The sequence below is a fragment of the Microtus oregoni genome, unplaced genomic scaffold (genome assembly GCF_018167655.1).
Source record: "Microtus oregoni isolate MIOR12 unplaced genomic scaffold, Mior012 000013F_ref0000133, whole genome shotgun sequence".
Taxonomy (NCBI): domain Eukaryota; kingdom Metazoa; phylum Chordata; class Mammalia; order Rodentia; family Cricetidae; genus Microtus; species Microtus oregoni.
This window is the reverse complement of record NW_024543072.1, coordinates 44011144-44032173: the sequence shown is the minus strand read 5'-3', so window position 1 is coordinate 44032173 and position 21030 is coordinate 44011144. Positions and strand designations below refer to the sequence as shown.

At 45.0% G+C, this 21030-nt stretch overlaps 1 protein-coding gene across 7 annotated transcripts in view; it reads right to left on the bottom strand.

Annotated features, from left to right (window-relative positions):
• Cacna1e (calcium voltage-gated channel subunit alpha1 E) overlaps nt 1-21030 on the bottom strand; it is a 470517-nt gene that overhangs the window by 278155 nt on the left and 171332 nt on the right. For all 7 annotated transcript variants that reach the window (XM_041662539.1, XM_041662538.1, XM_041662542.1 and 4 more), the window contains exons 4-5: nt 4442-4547; nt 3464-3603 (exon numbers count right to left, since the gene is read on the bottom strand). In XM_041662539.1, coding sequence (XP_041518473.1) covers nt 3464-3603; nt 4442-4547 — 246 coding nt within the window. The remainder of the gene's footprint in view (nt 1-3463; nt 3604-4441; nt 4548-21030) is intronic.

Below are 21030 nucleotides of genomic sequence, written 5' to 3'. Positions count from 1 at the left end.
CCCCCCACCAAAACTGAGAGCTCAGATGCTGTGCAGTGTCAGCCCTGAAGCACTGTGTCATTCTCCAACACTGTCACTCCCCCTGTGCACAAGAGTGGAATGTGAGGTGACACCTGAAGACAAGGTGGGAAGGAAGAGCTGTCAGCAGGGATAACTCTGGATGCAGGTGTCAAGATGGGAGAAAAAAAAAAGGAAGGTTATGTGGCCAAGAGAGGGGATGCACGGAATGGGCTTAAAAGGTATTAGTTCTGCATCAGAAGGCACGATCTAAACTCCAGCATCTGCCACCAGAAAGCAGGTGACAGTGAACAAAGGGCTTACCGTCCCTGGGTCCTGATAACTCATCTCTGAGGTCTGTTCTACCTGCCTCACTAGTTAGTACTACAACACCTTTAACTGATATTAAGACCCCATAATTGTAAAGTGCCCGGTAGTTTAATACACCAGTATAAGAGAGAGAAGAAAGCTCCATCCAGCTCTGCCGTGGCAGGATTCTAAACATGAGCTGGCTTCAGAGACGATATGCCTCTTAGCAGCAAAGCAAGGCAGTAGACGAACGTGCAGATGTAAGACAGTTCTACTGCCGTGGGTCAGAACCCTATCCCTCCGCAGTCACGTGCACAGTGAACCCGTTGCCTGGAAGCCATCAACATGCAAACTGAAAAAAACTCCCACATGTTGGATCGATGGTAGGATGGGATCAGGAGCAAAGTCTTGTTGGGTCAACTAGAAAGTAGCAGCTTCTCAAGGTCACCCAAAGAGCCCATCAGAGTCTGAGGAGTCAGAGAGCTGAGCAGACAGCTTAGACAGGACAGTTGACTTGTGACGTTCTAGCACTCCCTGGACATGTAGGTGAGAAATTGAGGGCTTCTTGGCTGTAACAACAAGAGTACCCTGCTGATTCCCATAAATCTGCTCCTTCAACCGTGTGACAGCCAGCTCCATTAAAGCCCCTATGAATCTTCCCTTGGCTGGTCAAATGGCGAGGGTCCTTCCCCTCCGCACACCCACCACAGACCCCACATCTATCACCAGCACCACCAGATTCCCCTGTCAAGTACAGTTGTCTTGTAGTACCTGGAGAAGACTGACTCTGAGACTCTGTGAATATAAAAATTTACACACATTCACATACATTATATAAGATGTCATGTTTTAACATATAATGTATGCACGCATATCTTCCTTCCTGGGTGCTTTAAATCATCTCTACAAGACCCTGCAGCATAAATGCTATGTAAATATTAGTTATTCTACACTGCCTAGGGAATGGTGATAAGGATAAAAAGTCCTTTTGCGCTCAGTACAGATGCATTTTCCCTAAATATTTCCTATCCACGCTTCACTGGATCTGCTCGGAAGCCAAAGATACAAAGAACTGACTGCACTTCAACCTGTCAAACTGTCTAGTAAAGTGTGACATCCAAAAGATGTATGTTAGAGCATCTTTAATAATTATTATAGCAAAACCCAGAAAGCAATCTAAGTGTCAAATAACGAGCAGAAACAAGAAGCAAACTGTGTACATCCACTTAACAAAGTGCTGTTCAGTAACCACCAAATTTCAGAGAAGTATAGAAGAATGCGTGATATGCTCATCATATATTGAGAAAGGCAACAAAATTACAGACATTTGAAAGAAAGATTTCTTAGCTTTCAAGAAAGCTGGGAGAAGATGCCATAAAAAAAATCAGAAATTGCTCTTAATCAGTGAAAAAGTTTTCTCCTCTTTTGATATTTCTGTATTTTTAAAAATCAGTATGTGACAGTTTAAAATGAAAATGAGTGGCTTAGACCAAAAAAAAAAATTTTTTTTTTTTTTTTGGATTTTCGAGACAGGGTTTCTCTGCGGCTTTGGAGCCTGTTCTGGAACTAGCTCTGTAGACCAGGCTGGTCTCGAACTCACAGAGATCTGCCTGCCTCTGCCTCCCAAGTGCTGGGATTAAAGGCATGTGCCACCACCGCCCAGCTTTAGACCAGAAATTTTGAAATGTTTGCAGTGCATAGAACATTGAATAGCAAATACACACACACCACCACCAACAACAACAACAACAGCAACACCAACAACACTTTTATTCCAAATGGAATTATAACATGATTTAAGTTCTTACTTAGAATTATTCTAATATAGCTTATATTATGGATTTTAGAGACATTTAAAACACTGTTCAGATGTGCTACATTTTTGGTGACAATATACTCCTGTGGTACTATGTATACTAAGTCATATTTAAAATGTACCATTAGAGTATTTTTTTGAAAAATGACCTACAGAAAATCCTTCTGTAAGGCAGCAGATACTTTTTCAACTTGATCAGTCAGTCCTATTCATCCACTACCTTTACTGAGATTGACTGCTTATAAACTATATACCATTAGGTTTTCACCTACTTCTCTTTTGCTCAATCACAATTGGCCTAAACACTAAAAATGTAAACACTGGGTCTATAACACAAGGCAGTGGGGAGATCCATGGCTCCCAAGCTCACCTTCTCAAACTTTACCCTTACCCAACAACTCCCGACAAATTTCCTTTTTCCTCACACTCATTCCTCATAATGGTGGCTACACAGTCCCTCTCTTCAATGCCCCGTGAAGCTCTGCTAAGCAAGCCAGGCGGCTAAGTCTGGAAATTTCCGTGCCAAACACTTGATATCATACCTACACAGATTTGTCCCTTCCCCCTGCAAGCACCAATGGACTCAAAGACTCACAAGCCACGGAGCCTGGACAGTATTACCAACATTCCCAATGCTATAAAGTCCATCACATTTGCTGCCTACAGTGTTGGATCCACCCATCATCCTCAAACTATGTTCATACCCAAATGAGTGATATGCCAAATATCCACCTTCATGGGTCACCATCCTATACATGCCTTTGACACTGGGTCAGTCCCAATATACACTATATTAAATTCTAAGGAATGACTTATCAAGCATTTTGATGTAATTCAATTTTATGCCATTAATAAATCTATGAATCATTTTAGTCTGTTCTCAGTGTGTTAATTTTATTTTAGTTTAGAAAACATAATTCAAGTCTTCTCCAATCGCCCAAAGAAACTGGACGTTTTTGCTGCATCCGTTGATTGATATCTTGGGATGACCCCTTCTCCAGACCAGAACAAGACACTTGCTTCAGTGAAAAGGCTCCTTTTTGGAAAACTGGGTATTGAGAAATCTAGCAAGACCACAACGGAAAACCAGAAGCATTCCTGAGAGTCCCATGTCCCTGCCTTATGTCATATATATCCAGAACCTCCAAAAATGGGTTCTTTGTGGTACAGCTACATGGAGACTCTTATCCTTGATCATTTTCTTTAGCTTATGCTTTATATCATGATCTCTGCCCACTCCTATTTCTTCTACTGGCTACTTAATGTCACCATGAGCCTCCCAACACACACACGCATGCACACATGCACAAACACAGAAGAGCAAGAAGGAAGGAGACTCACCCACTGAGGACCACAATGAAGTCCATGACATTCCAGCCGTTGCGGAGGTATGAACCCTTATGGAAGATGAAACCTAGAGCCACGATTTTGATCCCAGCTTCAAAGCAGAAGATCCCAATGAAATATGGTTCTGTCTTTTCCTGTGAAGATGAAGAACAGAGAAACGATAAAAGGATTGTTCCTTATCAGGTACAGGCAAAGGCACATCTTGACTATCTCCTGTGCACCCATGATGGACAGCCCTACATACAGGTACAGCTTAGGTTACTGAAGGTCTAGATGACCTGAAAGTGCATGGAATACACACACACACACAGAGAGAGAGAGAGAGAGAGAGAGAGAGAGAGAGAGAGAGAGAGAGAGAGAGAATAGGGAAATGGCTGTAAAAATGGACAGATGTGTCCCACCTAGGGACTAGACATCTTTCTCCTGAAGGTCCCCACTGGCATAGTGTTGCCTAGGAGTTTCTTTCTTTATTTCTTCATTATTAGGTCTGTCCACTAGCTGGGAACTTCAGAGTTCTCATGCCTGGGTCATTAGGCTGGCCACTTGCCCATGTGTTTGGACTTCAAATAACTTGTGTGCTCTCTTCTGGAGGAATACATTAGATGTGTGACTCGTTCCTCTAGGAGAAGAAGGATGCCGGCATTTAGCAAGTTCACCACACCAACACATTCAGCCTTCAGCATCTTCCTCCCTTCTCTGTGACCCTCCCTTTTCCTTCTCACTTCAACAGTCCCTTAGGAAAGAGGCATGAAGCGATGGCCCTCCTGCCTGCCCCTTCTTCTTGCCTGACTACCATGTGAGCACACACAAGTATTTGCAATGCCCTCTTCCTCTTGAGTCCCAGTGGTGTTGCTTGTTAACTGTCCCTTGGTAAAGAACAGGTTTTGCAGAGCTGTGTGAGAATTAAAGTGTGGAAAGTAGGGTGGAGTCAGGGGACCAGGGGGAGAAAGGGAGAAGGAAGCCAGCACATACCAGCCTTCTGGACATCGGGGTCTTGTCATCCTCAGGAAGATGCTGCTCCAGGGCCAAGACAATGCAGTTGGCAATGATGGTGGCCAGGATCATGTACTCAAATGGCGTGAAGAAGAGGAGTTAAGGATCGAGTTCATGTAAGGGAAGATATGGCCTTCAAGATGGCCACATACATAAACACAGAAATTTCTTCCTTCCCATTGGACTTTGCAGTCTGAATGATTTATATTCGCAAGCAAGCCGGCAGGCAGCACACCTCATGGCCCTTACTATGAGAGGCATTATCATTTAGGGCTGGTCTGTGAAAACAAAGCATTTTCTCCAAGGAAAGGAAGCAGGTGGTAAATAATAGAGCTGGTCATATGTCCAATTCCCCAAATGATGAATGAAATAAAATATAAATCCAGTAACTAACCAGGCTTCAAATCGATGGGAAAGAAGGAAGAAGCAAGAGGAACCTTGTAACAGGATCCTGCTCTTCCCATGCTTCAGGTGCCTGGGCAGAAGAACCAGCCTTAGTCTCAAAAAATACCCAGCTGTAGCTGCCTGTCGCCCTCTCAGAATCACAGCTAGAATCGCCCCTCTCTCCAGAGCCTCCGATCAACCGATGGAAAGAAGAAACTCTGGAGAGGAAGCCATTCCCCATCCCATGTGAGCCCCCTTCTGTTTTAATGTCTGACACAGAAAGCACATCCTGGGGTCAGGAGAAGCGCTTGGTCTCACCTTATTGTCTCCCAAGCCTTTGCATTTATAGGGACCAGAAGGGCATAGTATGAACCAAACTGCGAATCCACTGAGTAAACATACAAGCTTTTCCCTGCTGTTTTTCGGTAGACAGGTGAGGTGTTCTCTGCACCTCGTTGAAAAGCATGATTCAAAGTAGGCACCCTGACTCCTGCAGAAGGACTTTGCAAGCTCAGGGGAGGCGGGGCGATGGCTAGAAAAGGGAAACACGGGCTCCCTCCCAGGGCCCAGTCATCCTGCACATTGGGATTTCATTCTGTAATTACCGCTATGACAAACGCAAGCCAGATGTGTCACTAGCCTTGCAGTTCAACCTATTCTCTGGCAAATTCCACAGCTCGAGCTAGAAAGAAGGACGGCTCATCTGACAAGGAGGAGAGGATGGAGACCATTCTCCTGTCAACACACAGAGTAAGACACAGAACCGAAACACCTCTTTCCTATACAGAAGGCAGCCAGATCATAAAGAAGCCCCCACCCCCAAGCCTCTCTTTCCATCCCATCAAATGAGCACCCAGTGACCTTTGGGGAGGGGCAAAGACCAGAGCATCCTGCAGGTAAAGGCCATGTGTGCCCACCAGTTGCTCTGGTTGTAGGGCTAGAGAGAAGGTGAATCTTCTAGTCCACCACATTCGGTAGTACCATCTCTCCCCCATTTCCATGCACCCCTGAGTCACAGGCATTCTCCCACAGCTGGCAGTCTTCCTTCCCACACATCTCCAGTTCTCACACAGCACCCCCAACCCCGAGATCCTCTGCTTCCTCATGTTCCGCCACCTGATCTGGAAAATGGATGGGCCTCGCTGGACGGACTCCTGCCCCAGATTCTATGGCGCTTCCTGAAGCCCTCACAGCTGCAGGGGAGCCACTGCAGCTCCATTAGTACTACTAGGTGTTTTATCTGCTTCAAAGTCTGGAATTTAAGGGCAACCCCTGAGAGCCAAACATGCTGCAGGCACACTAGCATGCACACCACACCCGCTGTCTTAGGACAAGTGTCCACCCAGCACAAACCCTGGCCAGACCACCAGAGCACAAGGATCAGAAGGAGAACACTTCTGTCACATAGCTGACCCTACCTAGAACCTTGCATATAGAGTAACAAAGGACAAACACAGGGTCCGGTATCCCACAAGACTCTAGAACAGGTCAAGCTATCCTGGGCCTGGTGCTGGTGCCACCCTGGGCCTGGTGCTGGTGCCTGGAATTCCCAGACCAATCAAGCAACAGTGAGGCAAAAGTGGTGGTTGAGGAATTTCTGACCTTGCCTAGGAAATCGGTCCAGAAAGGAAACTGACAGCGTGCCAACACAGCATTGATGAATGGCTACAGAAGCTGAGGGCATCTGGGGTGCTGTTTCTACAATGTAGGTCACAAAATACTCGTGGTACAGAAACTTGCAATCAAATAAATGAGGGAAGCCTGGGTTAAGTAAAGTTAAGTAGGTTCCTTCCCAGCAGGACGGCTTGGAGCCTTTAATGCTACTGTACACAGTGTGTGACTGCACACACAGTGGGGTGGGGAGCAGGACACAGCACACTCCAAACTTGCTTCACCAAAGCAATCCTTTGTTCAGAGCATCTCTTGGGAATGGCGCTCACCGGAACATTGTTAGGAACCCTGATGAAAAACAGCAGGTCTCACTGACCTGCATGTTGAGGAGGGGCTGGTATCTCTGAGTTGAGTGATATATTCATTGTCTCTTCCATGTAACACACACACACCAATGCTATTAATAAAGTTGTTCACAAAACCACTGGGCTCACCTGGCTATTGCCCATGGTTAGAAGTGCCCTGTGCAAGCTCTGAGACCTACTCAGACCTCCGTGGACTCAAGAGTTTCCTGGGAAAGATCACTTTCTCACTCAAGCTGTATAAATCTCTGCCTCTTGTGGATCCACTGGGTCTGGAATGGTCTGGACAGGGGGTTGTGCATTCTTCCACTGGAAGGCTGGGAAGGAAAACCAACAACTGCAAGTGCCGGAGCTATCAACCAGGCTGCTAAGACAGCTCAGCAGGTACACAGGTTTCTCAGGATGTTCTTCCCGCTGATCCCCACTAATCACTCTCACTTCCACACCTGCCTCTCCTCAGCCAGGCAGACTCCATCTGCACTTCCTTGCTAGGGCCTCTAAGTTTCACTGTCCAGATCAGGTATTTGTGTTAGGGACCTGGAAAAGGTACGGGCAGGTCACGATATTACAGAAGAATGACTCTTGACCTCAGAGGCTGATGAGTAAAATTGTCTGTGACTGGTTAAGTCATGTAGTCTCAAAGCTTGGTGCTATCCACGGCCCCAAATACTAGAATCAGAAGGTGGTCTCTTAGTTGGGGCTTCAGTTGCCGAGATGAAACGCCCTGAGCAAAAGCAAGTCAGGGAGGAAAGGGTTTATTAGGCTTCCCCTTCCATGGCATAGTCCACCACTGAAGGGAGTCGGGACCGGAACTCGGACAGGGCAGGATCATGGAGGCAGGAGCTGATGCAGAGGCCCTGGAGGAGTGCTGCTTCCTGGCTTGCTCACCATGGCTTGCTTGGCCTGCTTTCTTATAGACCCAGACCCATCAGACCAGGGATGGCACCACCCACAATGGGCTGACCCTTCCCCGTGAATCACTAATGAAGAAAATGCCCTATAGGCTTGTCTGCAACCTAGTCTTGTGGAGGCTTTGTTTTGAGGCTCCCTCCACTTAGGTGACTTTAGCTGTGACATGTTAACATAAAACCAGCCAGTACAGGTGGGAATCTGGGAATTCATAGGTGCTGGGGGAAATGAAGAAACCTCAAAAGCAATCATAAACCCACTTCCTCCCCCAGCCAAATCGTCTGCCTACTGTCAGGTGTCAAAAGACCCATTCAGAGCAGCTGTGTGCAGCTAGTTTGGCATATATTCCTGGGAACTGTTCAAATGCTTACAACCTGGAGAGGGCTGCCTCTCTAGGTCTTCCAGACTTAAACCTCACCAGGAACTCAGCTGGAAGGATAAAGAATATGACATAAGGCTGTGGTATAGGTCAAGAGAGGCAAAGGTGTGAAGCTTCTGGGGGTTTCTGGGGGTTAAGTGAGAGAAAGGCGAGGCACCAGAAAATTGAGGGGAAGCAAGCAGGATGGCATACAGGGTGGGGGCAGGGTCCCAGACTCGGGGTTACATCTCTTTTCTCTAGCTTCTTTTCCACTTCCCTTCTTGAAGAAAATATAAAGAACAGAAGAACAGACACTGATGTCCATTGATGTCCACCACCACTTGGGGTAATCTTTTTTCTCTATTCTGAGCACATGCTAACACTTCCCCTGGTGACATTTTCCCTTATGCCTCATTTTCTTTGCATTGCTCATTTTTTTTTTTGTATCTTCTATTTATCTCCTCCAAGAAACTCTATCTTGAAAGCAGGTGTTTCATTTAACTCTCTGTAGGCTGGGCTCAGCAGAGATTCTAGTACAGAGCAGGAGCTCAAGCAATGTTCAGTGGAGGAGGAAGTGCAAGCAGGCTTTCCCTCCCTCTGCTCAGTTCAGGACCTTATGCACCCCAATCTCTGCACGGTGACTCCTTTCCTCTTGCCAGCAGACACCAAGCCCAATAGCAAAGGTTCTGGTTCATCTCCAAGAGAAGACCCTGAACTGCAGATAACAGCCCACAGTTTCAACTCATGCGCCTCCCAGGCAAGGCAAAAGACGTGACTTGGAGAGATGAAAGGGAGCTACATGTCACCAGGGCAGCAAAGAGCAGCCCCCTTCATGGCCGTCACAGTCAGTGATGGCATGCAAGTGTGTCTGCACAGAACTCTCATTCTGCCTAGGAATTCAGTGGCTCCCATTATGCTCTGGGCTTGGCATGAAGCATAATTTGGAGAATGTCCACCATGGAGTCTAGACTGTATTCTAAGACTCGAAACAATGGAGCCAATGAAGCAGAAAGGCTTGGGAGACCGAGGGCAGAGGCTTTGCCTGTCCCACACAGGCCTGTCCTCGGTAGCCTACACTGTGTTGGGAAATAGTGGGTATGTAATGATTGCTACTTAATTAATAAGTGACTAATCAATACATGGATATCATAGGGACACGAGATCATGCAATATCAATATATATATATAGTCCCATATTCTCTCTCCACAGTATTCCCATCTGAACTTTTGTACTGTGTGCTGTGGGCATACATTATCTATCAAAAAAGAAAAAGAAAGGGAGCCAGCACGCACAGACATTCTCTTTAATGTTACAAAAGGAGAGAGAAGGTGGGGGGAGGGAGGCGCCCGCTTTGCTAGGAGGATAATGAGTTTTCTCTGAGTAATAGGGTTATTTTCACTTTTTTCTTCACTCCTTTATCCATTGTCTGACTGTTATAATGAGCATGTATTAACTTATAATCATAAAATCAATAATAGCTATATGTATTCCGGGAGGAGAAAAATCCAACCCATACCCAAGTCCACATCAACCTGAGTATAAAGACAAGGATCGGGGAAGGCTAGGCAAGAGCCTTGGAAGATCAAATGCGGGAGAACAAAGGCCCAGACCAAGCCAAAGAAGGAAATGACCAGAAAAGAGCGTCCAGCCTGCAAAGATGCTGCCCATCCACCGCACTGTCTGCTCGCTAGGGGTCTCACTTCATAAACTTTCCTGGCGCCCTTCCCAAATACCCCTTAGCTACTCACTCCCTCCAAGCCGCTAATGAGGACTGGTGTCACCATGGCTCTCTCTTCCCCTTCCCTGTCTAGCAGCTTCAAGACAATCATTAGGGAAATGATAAAAATAGGTTCGCTTATTGATTTATCCCTTTTACCCAATGCTCCTTCCTTCAACCAGTTGACTGGTTTCCTTAGCAACACAGCTAATTTGAGCAGCGTGGCTCGGCCTGCACACCTGCCATTTGTTTAGCTCCTTCTTTAGCAGAGAAAGCTGGGGCTAGCGAGAGGGTGGACGCAGGGCTGCTGTGGGACTGGCTCTGTTGGCCCACAGAGCCCCAGGGACCCGGTGTGAGCTTGCGCCTTGCACGGCCCTGCAAGCAATGCTACCCTGATCCAAGCCAACATCTCAGTATCACACCTGCAGACACGGGCCCGGGAAAGACCTAGGATGAAGGCGGCAAATGTAGCGGATCTTAGGGAACTACACCCTCCTATGACGGCCAGGTGTTCTGAGACCCCTCCGCTCTCAGCTGTCCCCTCCCAGTCCCTCTGTCACCATGTATAAGGTGAATGAATATGATCTGAGGGACACCAGGGACAGTCAGGTTGACGTAACACTATGTTCTCTTCGAGTTCCAGGCCTAATGGAGAAAACAGTCTGTGGGGACAAGAACGTGGCCACTTTGGCACTCGCCAGAACTCTGGAGATGTTCTACAAATGCTCACTGTCTCCCAGGAGATAGGTCTCGACCTCCATTAGCCATCCCTACCGCCAGCCTCAGACCCAGGACAATTGCCTGCAAGAAGGTCTGAATCCTATTTTCCCTTCAGCCTCCTTGTTTAGAGATGTGTGGTGTGAAGAAATGTGAAAGCCTCCCACAATGGTTTCCATGTCTTTCCTTGCACATGTCCATTCCTCCTCAGCAGGACATAAATGCAATAATATGTAATCATCGACTCAAGGGCAGGAGCTGGTAACGAGCCTGTCCCTTCTGTGATTCTGTCAGAAGCTCCATGCCAAAGAGACACTGTAAACACATAATAAATTGTAAACGACAGCTCTTCAAGATATTTATGTGACCAAAAAAAAAAATTTCAGAATCTTGTCTTGGACCTAGAGAGCAATGGAGGAAATGAAAGTTGGCAGTGAGGAACAAGAATCAAGGCTCTCGCTGCAAAAGCTGGCCCAACACAGCACTCACCACCTTCCACTTCCACAGAAGAAACTAGAAAGACAAAAAGGACCAGCAACCTGAAATGGCACAGGAACACAAAGACCCTGATGGCATAGGAACACAAAGCCCCTAAACAAATCCCAGTCACTTTTACAATCCTACTAAATCTCTTCTTAAGTGTCCTCTGTGGCTCAAGGCTTTGAGGGAAGCATCTGTTTGTGGTCACAACCTCCAGAAGGGAGCTGGCTGGCTGCAGCTATGATCTGACACCAAAGACATCTACCCCAGTAAAAAATTTAAAAGAGAATTATGGTAATGGGCCTCCGGGAAGAAAGCAAAGACATTTGGCCTAGGACCTCCTGGGAATATGGAGAGCTCTTCCAAATAGCAGTCCCCAGAGGAGGATTTATGAAGCTGATGGCTCTGATGCAATCTCTCCCAGTGATTAGAAGGGACATTAATCACACCCAAGGCTAGAGCTAAGAACAGGAGGGGTTCAACGACCACAGAAGTCCGGCTCCAACTCCTACAGACCCTGTTGGAGACACAGTGAGATCATTCAAGTGAGCTCACATCCACTTTGCCTGAGGCCGCAGAGAAAGACCCATCTGTCCTGTAGGAATGAATAATAGTGAAGAGGCAGGACCTGTGCCTAAACCACAGACACAGCCGTCACTGTGGCCATCGCGTAAACAGAGTGTGTTTCCACCTGTTCCGATCATCCTCACCCTTCCCCAGATCCTGTAGGACTCTCGACTGTCTAGCCTGTTTGCACATGCCATGAAGGCAAGCTTTCAGCCCTTCCATCTGAAAGAGGGATTCACACCTGTTGAAGCAGGCCTGGGGTCAGCGGCCTTTATGGGGGATCTCACCACTTTTTTCCCCAGTCCTGGTGCAAGTGAAAGACGGGGGAAGTGGGAGACCACAACAAGGCTTTCTAAGGTCTCACAGCAAGTTGCCCCTTCCTGTGAGACGAGAGGGCCTGGGGTAAGAGGTCAACTCTGGTGTGAAAGCTTAGGACTAGAGGCTCGATTTGGATTTCTGAGCATTCATTCCTCTGCCGAGCATGGCGAGATGGAACAGCCCAAAGTGATGGTGGAAAACGGACAGAAACTATGCCTTACACTGAGCCTTTTGCATGGCTAATCGACAAAATAGAACTTCAGTGGCTGTGGGGAGGTTGGAATGTTGCGAGCCTATAGCCTAAGTATAATTTATCCTGGGTTGTTTCCAGACCTTGTGACTAACAGAGAAACTTCTAGAATGGATCAACTAAGCAAGGCACTAACATCCACCAACCCCAAACTACAGATGTCACAAGATAGTAAGAGATAGCAAGGTGCACCAGAGTATGGACCACTGAAAGGAAGATCACATCCTTCCTAGTTTGGAGAGACAAAGGGATGGATAATAAGCATAAGTCAGTTCTAGAATAAGCCGTGTGCTTGGCTCCATTTCCACAGTCTTCCTCAAACCTTGCTTTCAGTTTCTGTATCTGTCCTGAGAAGATCCATTCAGGTTGCCCCACATGGTCCCTCACGGGACAGGAGAGCTAACACTCTGTGCTTCTCTGCATGAATTACCAGTGCACAGCTCTGCCAGAAAGTAAGAAACTCCGCAGAATAGTCCCCTTCCTCTCCCACCGTGGCAGGAAAACTAAATTGTAAGAAAACAGAAACGTGAGAAGGAAGCCCCTTGGTGTTCTACATTGTCCTGTTTCATGATCTCATTGCTTTCCTCGGCATGGTTTATCCTTACCTTCCAATCTTCTCTTTTTAAAAAATCAAATTGATAAAAATCCAACACCTTTTTCTTTAAAAAATAACACAAAACAAAATACATCATGTGACTTTCAGCCTTAACATCGGTTTTTTAGGTTTGGTTTCCATGGTGGTGGGATGCAACCTGCCATCACCATGACAACTGCTTCTTTTCCAATTCACCATCTGACAGGCAACCCTGAACACTCATGCACCTCTCTTTCAACCCACCCTTCCTCTGTCAAGAGATGGCAATGCCATTATAACTGCTCCTAAAGACCTCAAACCTAATGAATGAGCAACAAGCAAGACCAAGAAGAACCCTCAGAGGGCTTTCTGCCCATGGGAACCGTCTAGTGCTGCTTCAGAGGTCAATGGACTGTTGTTCAAGATGGATGATCCTTAACATCACTCTCTCATTGTTAGCTGTGAAGCCATGTCTTATCCTTTATGGCTTCCAAATCAAAGGACTCTGTCTGACTCTCAAGACCCTGACCCCTACATAAATCCAGTGAATGGAAGGTCACATCCTCCCTACTATGGAGAGACAAAGGGATGGATAATAAGCGGAACTCAGTTCCAGACCCATTTGCAACCCGTGACTGCCACGGAGTAGGAAGGTGCATTTCTGAAAACTAAGACAGCTCTGCCCTCCCCACTCCTGCTGCTCATGCCCATTTCAGTGCCAGTCACCTGCAGGAGTCTTAACAAATTCACTTGTTACCTGTCTGACGGGATCTTGGACTTAAAACAGCTGTCATTCCCCACACAGTTGCGGTGCTCAAGAGACAAATAGCTCAATGATAAGGCGTACACTAAAAGCCTCTGGTAGAAAACAAAACAGCAGTGGGGAAATTATCTGTTTCGGAAACCAGAGCTAGTGTTTTGATGAGACTCTGACAAATTCGGGTCCATCAAGAGTTCTAGCAGCAAGTTGTGCTTGAGGGGGAAAAAAAAAGACCATGAGCTACAGTGAACAGCCACACCCAAAACCAAACCCTACTTGATAGCACCACTCATTACAGGCATCAAATGGTGCTGAGGACCTATGTAGAAAATGCAGAACTTTTTGTTAAAAAGATCATACATGGTTACTAGGAGAATTTTATTTTCCTTTGGAAACTCTGCAACTGTATCCATGTTAAAGACACTACTCAACCTGGAAAGCCCATGAGAAAGGACTGAAGGACTAATGTGAGCTCACAAAGGGAAGGCTTGAGAGGCAACCCAGCTGCTTTCAAGCATCCAAAAGCCACCTTGGAATAAAGGGCTCATGATTTTTAAGTTATTCCAGAGAGTAAGACACCCTTTCTTCCAAAAGCAAATCTGAGGGAATAGAGAGACCTGTTACTGTCCATAAGAAAATGGGTCATTTTGTACTGTGGGACAATGGTCTTGTACCCTGTAAAGATTTGTCACTTGTATTGTTTCAATAAAATGCTGATTGGACAGTAGCCAGGCAGGAAGTATAGGTGGGGTCGAGAGAAAAGGAGAATTCTGAGAAGAAGGTCAGTCTGCATTACCCAGACAAAGAGGAAGCAAGATGAGAACTCCTCACTGATAAAGGTACCAAGCCACATGACTAACACAGACAAGAATTATGGGTTAATGTAAGTTATAAGAGTTAATAAGAAGCCTGAGCTAATAGGCCAGCCAGTTTATAATTACTGTAGACCTCTGTGTGTTTCTTTGGAACTGAATGGCTGTGGACCAGGCAGGACAGAAACCTCTGTGAACAATTTTGTTAAGAGATAAATGAAATGTCATGCTAATAAATACCATCAGAGAAAGTCCTCATCTATAGCATTTGCAAATGCTAGATTGTAAATATTCTCCCTGTGACCAATTTTGAGCTACATCAGAGATTGTAGAACAGGATGAACATAAAAGACACTCAAGCACAAAGAAGCCAGCCCCCAACATAAGACATACTCTAAGATTTATGTTTTTGGGAGATTTCTAAGAATGTTCAGAATTCCTCTATTTGATGGGCATTGTGCTAAGACAATCTTCATACACACAGAGGTTATGTAACTAAAAGGAATCAAGGTTGAGAGTTCTCCAGTCAGAGACTCAAGGATCTGCTGGGTGAGCATAGCTCCGTCCCTCAGCTTCAGATTTCTCCATGTAGAAATCTGGAGAAGCTGAAGGTTTGCCTGGAGAAGACATGAATGAAAGTTTTTGCCAACACAATGCCCCTTAGAATTGATTACTTTATTATTTTAGGCTGAATTCCAGAGTGCCCAGGGGGCTCCAACTCTTTCACAATAGCCTACAAGGAAAGTGAGAGGAATCCACCCATGATCAAAATACATCCAAAGAAGCAGGAACAGCTGAACCTGGTAGGTGCACACTGAAACCTGCATTCCCTCGAGGCTGAGGCAGAGGGATCAGTTGGAACTACAGAGCAAAGGTGTAGTTCACAAAACAGTGGGAGAGAGGAAGGGAGGGAGAATGAGTGGAGGAGGGAGATGGCTAAACGGATTAGGTAAGAGACCCATCTCTCAGTCTAGAAGATAAGTGGATCTCTGCCTCAACCGAACTATAAAATCACTAGTAAAGCTTTTAAAGTTAATCATACAGTATCCTACCTTCAGAAATTCTAACATGTCTTGGCTATTGTTGAAGCATCAGCACTTCTAGATATTCCCAGACTGATGCTAATGTGTAGTTAAGAGAATACCCCTGGTTTCAATGCTAGAGGTCATGACATCCAGTATCATCCTCAAACCATATTCATTGACAATTACAGAAACTAAGATCTCATAAACAAAAGAGGACCAGCTGGAAGTAACAACAGAGTTCTAACCATTCCAGTATATTCATCTATGGACACAAATACAAAGACTAGAATAAAAAGACTGTTCTAGAACCTTTCTGAATTGTCAGCTTCAAGCCCTGAAAAGTCTTGAGGTTCTTCATCAGAGCAATCAAACACAAATACCCTTAATGTTCCAGCTTGAATGGACTATCCACTTTGGAAATTAGTGTGGCAGTTTCTCAGGAAACTGGGAGTCAACCTATCTCAGGACCCAGGAATTTCACTCTTGGGAATATACCCAAGAGATGCCCAATCATACTACAAAAGCATTTGTTCAACTATGTTCATAGCAGCACTATTTGTAATAGCCAGAACCTGGAAACAACCTAGGTGCCCCTCAACAGAAGAATGGATAAAGAAGGTATGGCACATATACACTTTAGAGTTTTACTCAGCAGTAAAAAACAATGACATCTTGAATTTTGCGTGCAAATGGATGGAAATAGAAAACACTTTACTGAGTGAGATAACCCAGACCCAAAAAGATGAATATGGTATGTACTCACTCATAAGTGGATTCTAGCCATAAATAAAGGACAATGAGCCTATAATTCGTGATCCTAGAGAAGCTAAATAAGAAGGTGAACCCAAAGAAAAACAAAACGTTATCCTCCTGGATACTGGAAGTAGACTAGACAAGATTGCCAGGCAAAAGTTGGGAGCACAGGGGTGGGGATAGGGTGGGGGTAAGGGGAGATGGGGAGAGAGAAGGGAGAAGGGGAATATTGGAGAGAGCTTAGGGGAATGGAATGGTTGAGATGGAGGAAGGGTGGATATGGGAGCACGGAAGTAGATATCTTAATTAAGGGAGCCATTTTAGGGTTGACAAGAGACTTGACTCTAGAGGGGTTCCCAGGTGTCCAAGGAGATGTCCCCCAGCTTGTTCCTTGGGCAGCAGAGGAGAGGGTACTTGAACTGGCATTATCCCATAGCCACACTGATGAATATCTTGCATATCACCATAGAACATTCATCTGGCGATGGATGGAGATAGAGACAGAGACCCACATTAGAGCACTGGACTGAGCTCCCAAGGTCCAAAAGAAGAACAGAAGGAGGGAGAACATGAGCAAGGAAGTCAGGACCGTGCGGGATGTGTCCACGCACCAAGACAGTGGGACTGATCTAATAGGAGCTTACCAAGGCCAGCTGGACTGGGACTGATGGAGTATGTGATCAAACCGGACTTTCTGAATGTGGCTTACAATGAGGACTGACTGAGAAGCCAATGATAATGGCACTGGTTTTTATTCTACTGCATGGACTGGCTTTGTGGGAGCCTAGTCTGTTTGGATGCTCACCTTCCTAGACCTGGATGGAGGAGGGGAGGGCCTTGGACTTTCCACAGGGAAGGGCACCCTGACTTCTCTTAGGACTGGAGAGGGAGGGGGAAGGGAAGGGAAATAGGAGGAAGGGAGGAGGTGGAAATTTTTAATTAATAAATAAATAAAATACACTGTAGAGTGACCATCATACAATAAGCATTTTAAAGGTTACTTTCTCCTGTCTTCTCCTGAGAGCGTATAGCCTAGAAGAGTCTCTAGAGAATGCTGATAAGATTCTATGATAGAAATAAAGGAAGATAAAAGAAAAAGAGAAATGGCCTACCTTACTGAGAATATGGTTCTCAACAAAGCTCATTCCAAACAGAGGTAGGCAAAGCTTCTAGGCAACTCTAATATCTTAAAACCTGTTTCTTTGCCTTGTTACCTTGAGTGTATCCATTGATATTTGTGATGAAAATGAGCCCACAACCTGTATATTCCAGGGTGTCATTTTCTACCCTCTGTCACCAGAGAGAGAGAGAGAGAGAGAGAGAGAGAGAGAGAGAGAGAGAGAGAGATTGTCCAGAGATGCAACAGCCTTATTCACAGAACTTCAAGAGGGGCGTGACCTCAAAAGTAAATCCTCGCACATATAACTCTCTATAAGGGAGTGTCATTTTGCCAACATGTCCAGACCTCTGAATTTACATAGGCCCATATTCCCCAAACCTGCCCCCTCCCTGTGTTGCCACATCCACCCATTCACTCCACCTCCAGAGAAACCCACGCCCTTCAACTGCTCCTCTATCAACAGACTAGGAGAACACATGCATCCATATGGCTCAGTTATTTCACAAACACTAATTTCCATGCAGATACACTCCAAAGTTAGCAGAATGGAGAGACAGTTTCTTTAACTTTTTTCCTGCCTACTCTCTAACTGCTTCACAGACCTCGGTCTGGTTTCCAGGAGCCAAGTGATCCATCCTAACCATCCATGCTCATACACACCAGCATCTGGTTCCCGCAGGTAGGACAGCCTGCAGGATTACAGGGTAGATGTCTACACAGAATACACAGGGCACACTTTCAAAGGCTCAGAGTGTCCCACCCCATACACAGCACTCCAGTCTTTTCAGAATCTTTGTCTCCAGTTCACAGAACCTCATTCCAACTCTCTTTGCCAATAGAACACAGAGACCCTGCAGATCCAAGAAACCCAACTGACAAGACAGAGTTCACTGAAAAGCTAGCAACCCCTGAGAAGGTGTCGGGCAGCCAGGCTAGGACTATCTCTCCCAGGGATCCTCCCATGTGCCTCCAACTAAGCCATGTGAACTATCTAACTACCATTTATAGAAATGAAAACAAAAATCCAATGCTTAAGGCTGTTAATGGCTTTGAACACCTGATCGACTTTCATCAGAGGTTTTCTAGAAAAATTAGATTCCATTATTTCTCCTCAAGATTTTTTTCCTGAATTATAAATCTGAATGAGTCCCAAAGGAAAATAATGGTAGAAACCAAGCATTTGAAAAACACACAGAAGAAGACCAGTTTTAATGTAAATGCCTTAAACTTTATTTTTTTAAATGTAAACTCAATAGTTGTAAGACAGCAAGAAGAAAGGTTTCATGTAAAACTATCTAGGTGCAACAGCTAAAAAACACTAGGCAGGTCTGCAGTTCCCACTAAATGTGTGAGTTAACCTCTCCGTGCCTTAATCCTTGAATGTTAAATACAGACTGCAGAACTGTGCATATCTGTGATGTGGTCACAAGGAATGACTTCAGCGGGGCTTTCTATGCCAAACACTCAGCACAGTACTCTGGCACACCATAAATGCTTTAAAAATGATAGATTGTTATGGACCATATCATCATTAACACGTGTTCTAATCCTGACATGTTTGCAGGGGACCTTAATCTACAGTAGCGAATGCTAGACTTAAAACAGTCCTACAAGGTTAACCTGGCAGGGGAGATGAGCTTCGTCTCAGGTGTGAGACCCTGAGGCTCGGGTCACTGAGGAGGCCTACACTAAGGTCAAATGAATGATATATGCCAAAACTCCAGTGAGAAATTGGCCAAAAGTCAAGAGAAAGCAATACTGTTAGAAAGGGAAAACCTGGTTGTGGTAGATATTAATGCTAAATCATCCATAATTAACTAGATGCTGATAAGAGTCATTCACAGCTGATTTTGTGCCAGTCACTATGCTCTAGACTTTATATGCACTGCCTCACTTAAACATGACAAAAATCCAACGCGATGCGCCTTATAGGTAAAATCACTCTTTCCACTTCATGTCTGGGAGCTCTGAGGCAGAGCAAAGCAAAGTAAGTTGACACAGCATATGGCTAGGAGGCAACAGAGACAGCATTGAGATTTGAGTCCAGAAGCCAAGCTCTTAACAATGATGCACTCTCATGCTTTGAACAAGAGACTGGTAGACCCTGAACTCTAAAGCAATATGTTCATCAGCTGGGTTCATTTAGACTAGATGGTGGCAAATATCCTGAGGTCTTTTACTACATAGTTAAAAAAAAAAAAGTTGAATATCATCTGAGACTAAGAAAACCATACCAGAAGTGTATTTTGGAAAAAGCAAGATGCTTTTAGCTTAAAATAGATGTGAAATAGTCGTGAAAGTGTGTACTGATGGTGACAGTGGTATCTTCCACAGTATTTCTGCAGACAGAATAGAGACGTATCATTTGGCTCAAGAACAGTTTCAAAAAATTTGAAAAAAGCTGAGCGGTCAATGAGCACTTACTATCGCAGTGAAGATAAGCAGAAGGGCATCCCCAGTTCTAACCATATTTTTATTAATTATTTGACTCAACTCTTAGAGCACTTGCTTATCAAATCTACAGATGACACAGAGCCAGTGGAGGTCTCATTCATTAAACAGCTCTGTCCAGAGACAACGAATGTGTGACTGAAAGTACCAGTAATGAAATGCTGGCATCCCAACAGCTGGGTTCAGTTCACTGGAGATGGCCTTGAAAAGTCATGTAACCTTCTTTAGCCTCAGTTTCCCCGTGCTGAAGATGTGCATAGGAACACCTGTCTTGTGGCTATTGATTTGTTAAATGTAGAAAGGCTTGGATTTGGTGACCATAGGTGACTATTAACTTTCTTCTCCACTTGAAAAAGACCCATGCAGGGTGGATGGCAACATCAAAGTACCCAAAACAAACCCAGCATCCCAAATCTCAACCTAAAAATCAAAGTAAGTATAAAGCAGGGGGAACAATTCTGTCATCTGTGACAGATGTGAAAAGAATGTAAGTTTTCAGTTGACTAAAATCAAGTCAGAAATCTAACACCCTAACACCATTTCTCAAAAAAAAAAAAAGTTCAAAAGTATATTAACTGAAACAAATATGTTTATATTGTTCTATTTTGGGTAATTAAAGAATAATAATGGAAAATTACTCTTCCCTTACAGGTATTTTCAACGAGTACAAAAGTTATATGGGAAGTGTTAGGGCAATGTAATGAACAAACTTGGTCTTATTCTTCAAAAGAGCAATCAAGGAAGGTGTCAAAGACAGAAAGACCTCTGAGGACAATCCTACAGTCAGACAATGGGAAGAGCAAGTGTAAGGACCTAGCAGCCTGGTAAAAGATAGCTGCCTTTGCTGTCAGAGGGTTGGCTAAAACACAGTGCATATGGAGGTTGTGGAAGCTGCAGTGGGTTCTGAGACACGCTGCACACCAAGCCAAGGAAACTCAATCCCGAAGTTAATAAATGTCAGGCCCCAGAGGAAATAGCTTCTTGGCTTATTTGCCCCTGCCACAAGCCTCATGTAGATATTTAAATCTAAATTAACTAAAACCAGATAAAATTTAAGAGCACATAGAGTGCCCCTGTTGGATAATACAAATCAAAATATAACTGCCACCACATTAAGTTCTGCTCTACCGTGGTACACAGTGCCACAGGGACATTGAGTAAATAAGTGGACTGGATCAGCATTTCCTTATACAACAGAAATGAAAGGGATAAACAGAACACAAGGAAGCTCTAGAGGGGCGTTTTGAGTTCTCATTCTTAAGGGTTTTAAGTAGCAGAGAGCATTTTGTCATTAATTCAAAATGGTTGACTTTCTGGAGATGGAGAAGGGCTCCAGGTTCTGTCCTCTGGAGAGAATGTTTAAACGCTCCTGTGGCAGTCAGACTATCTGTCTTGGGCA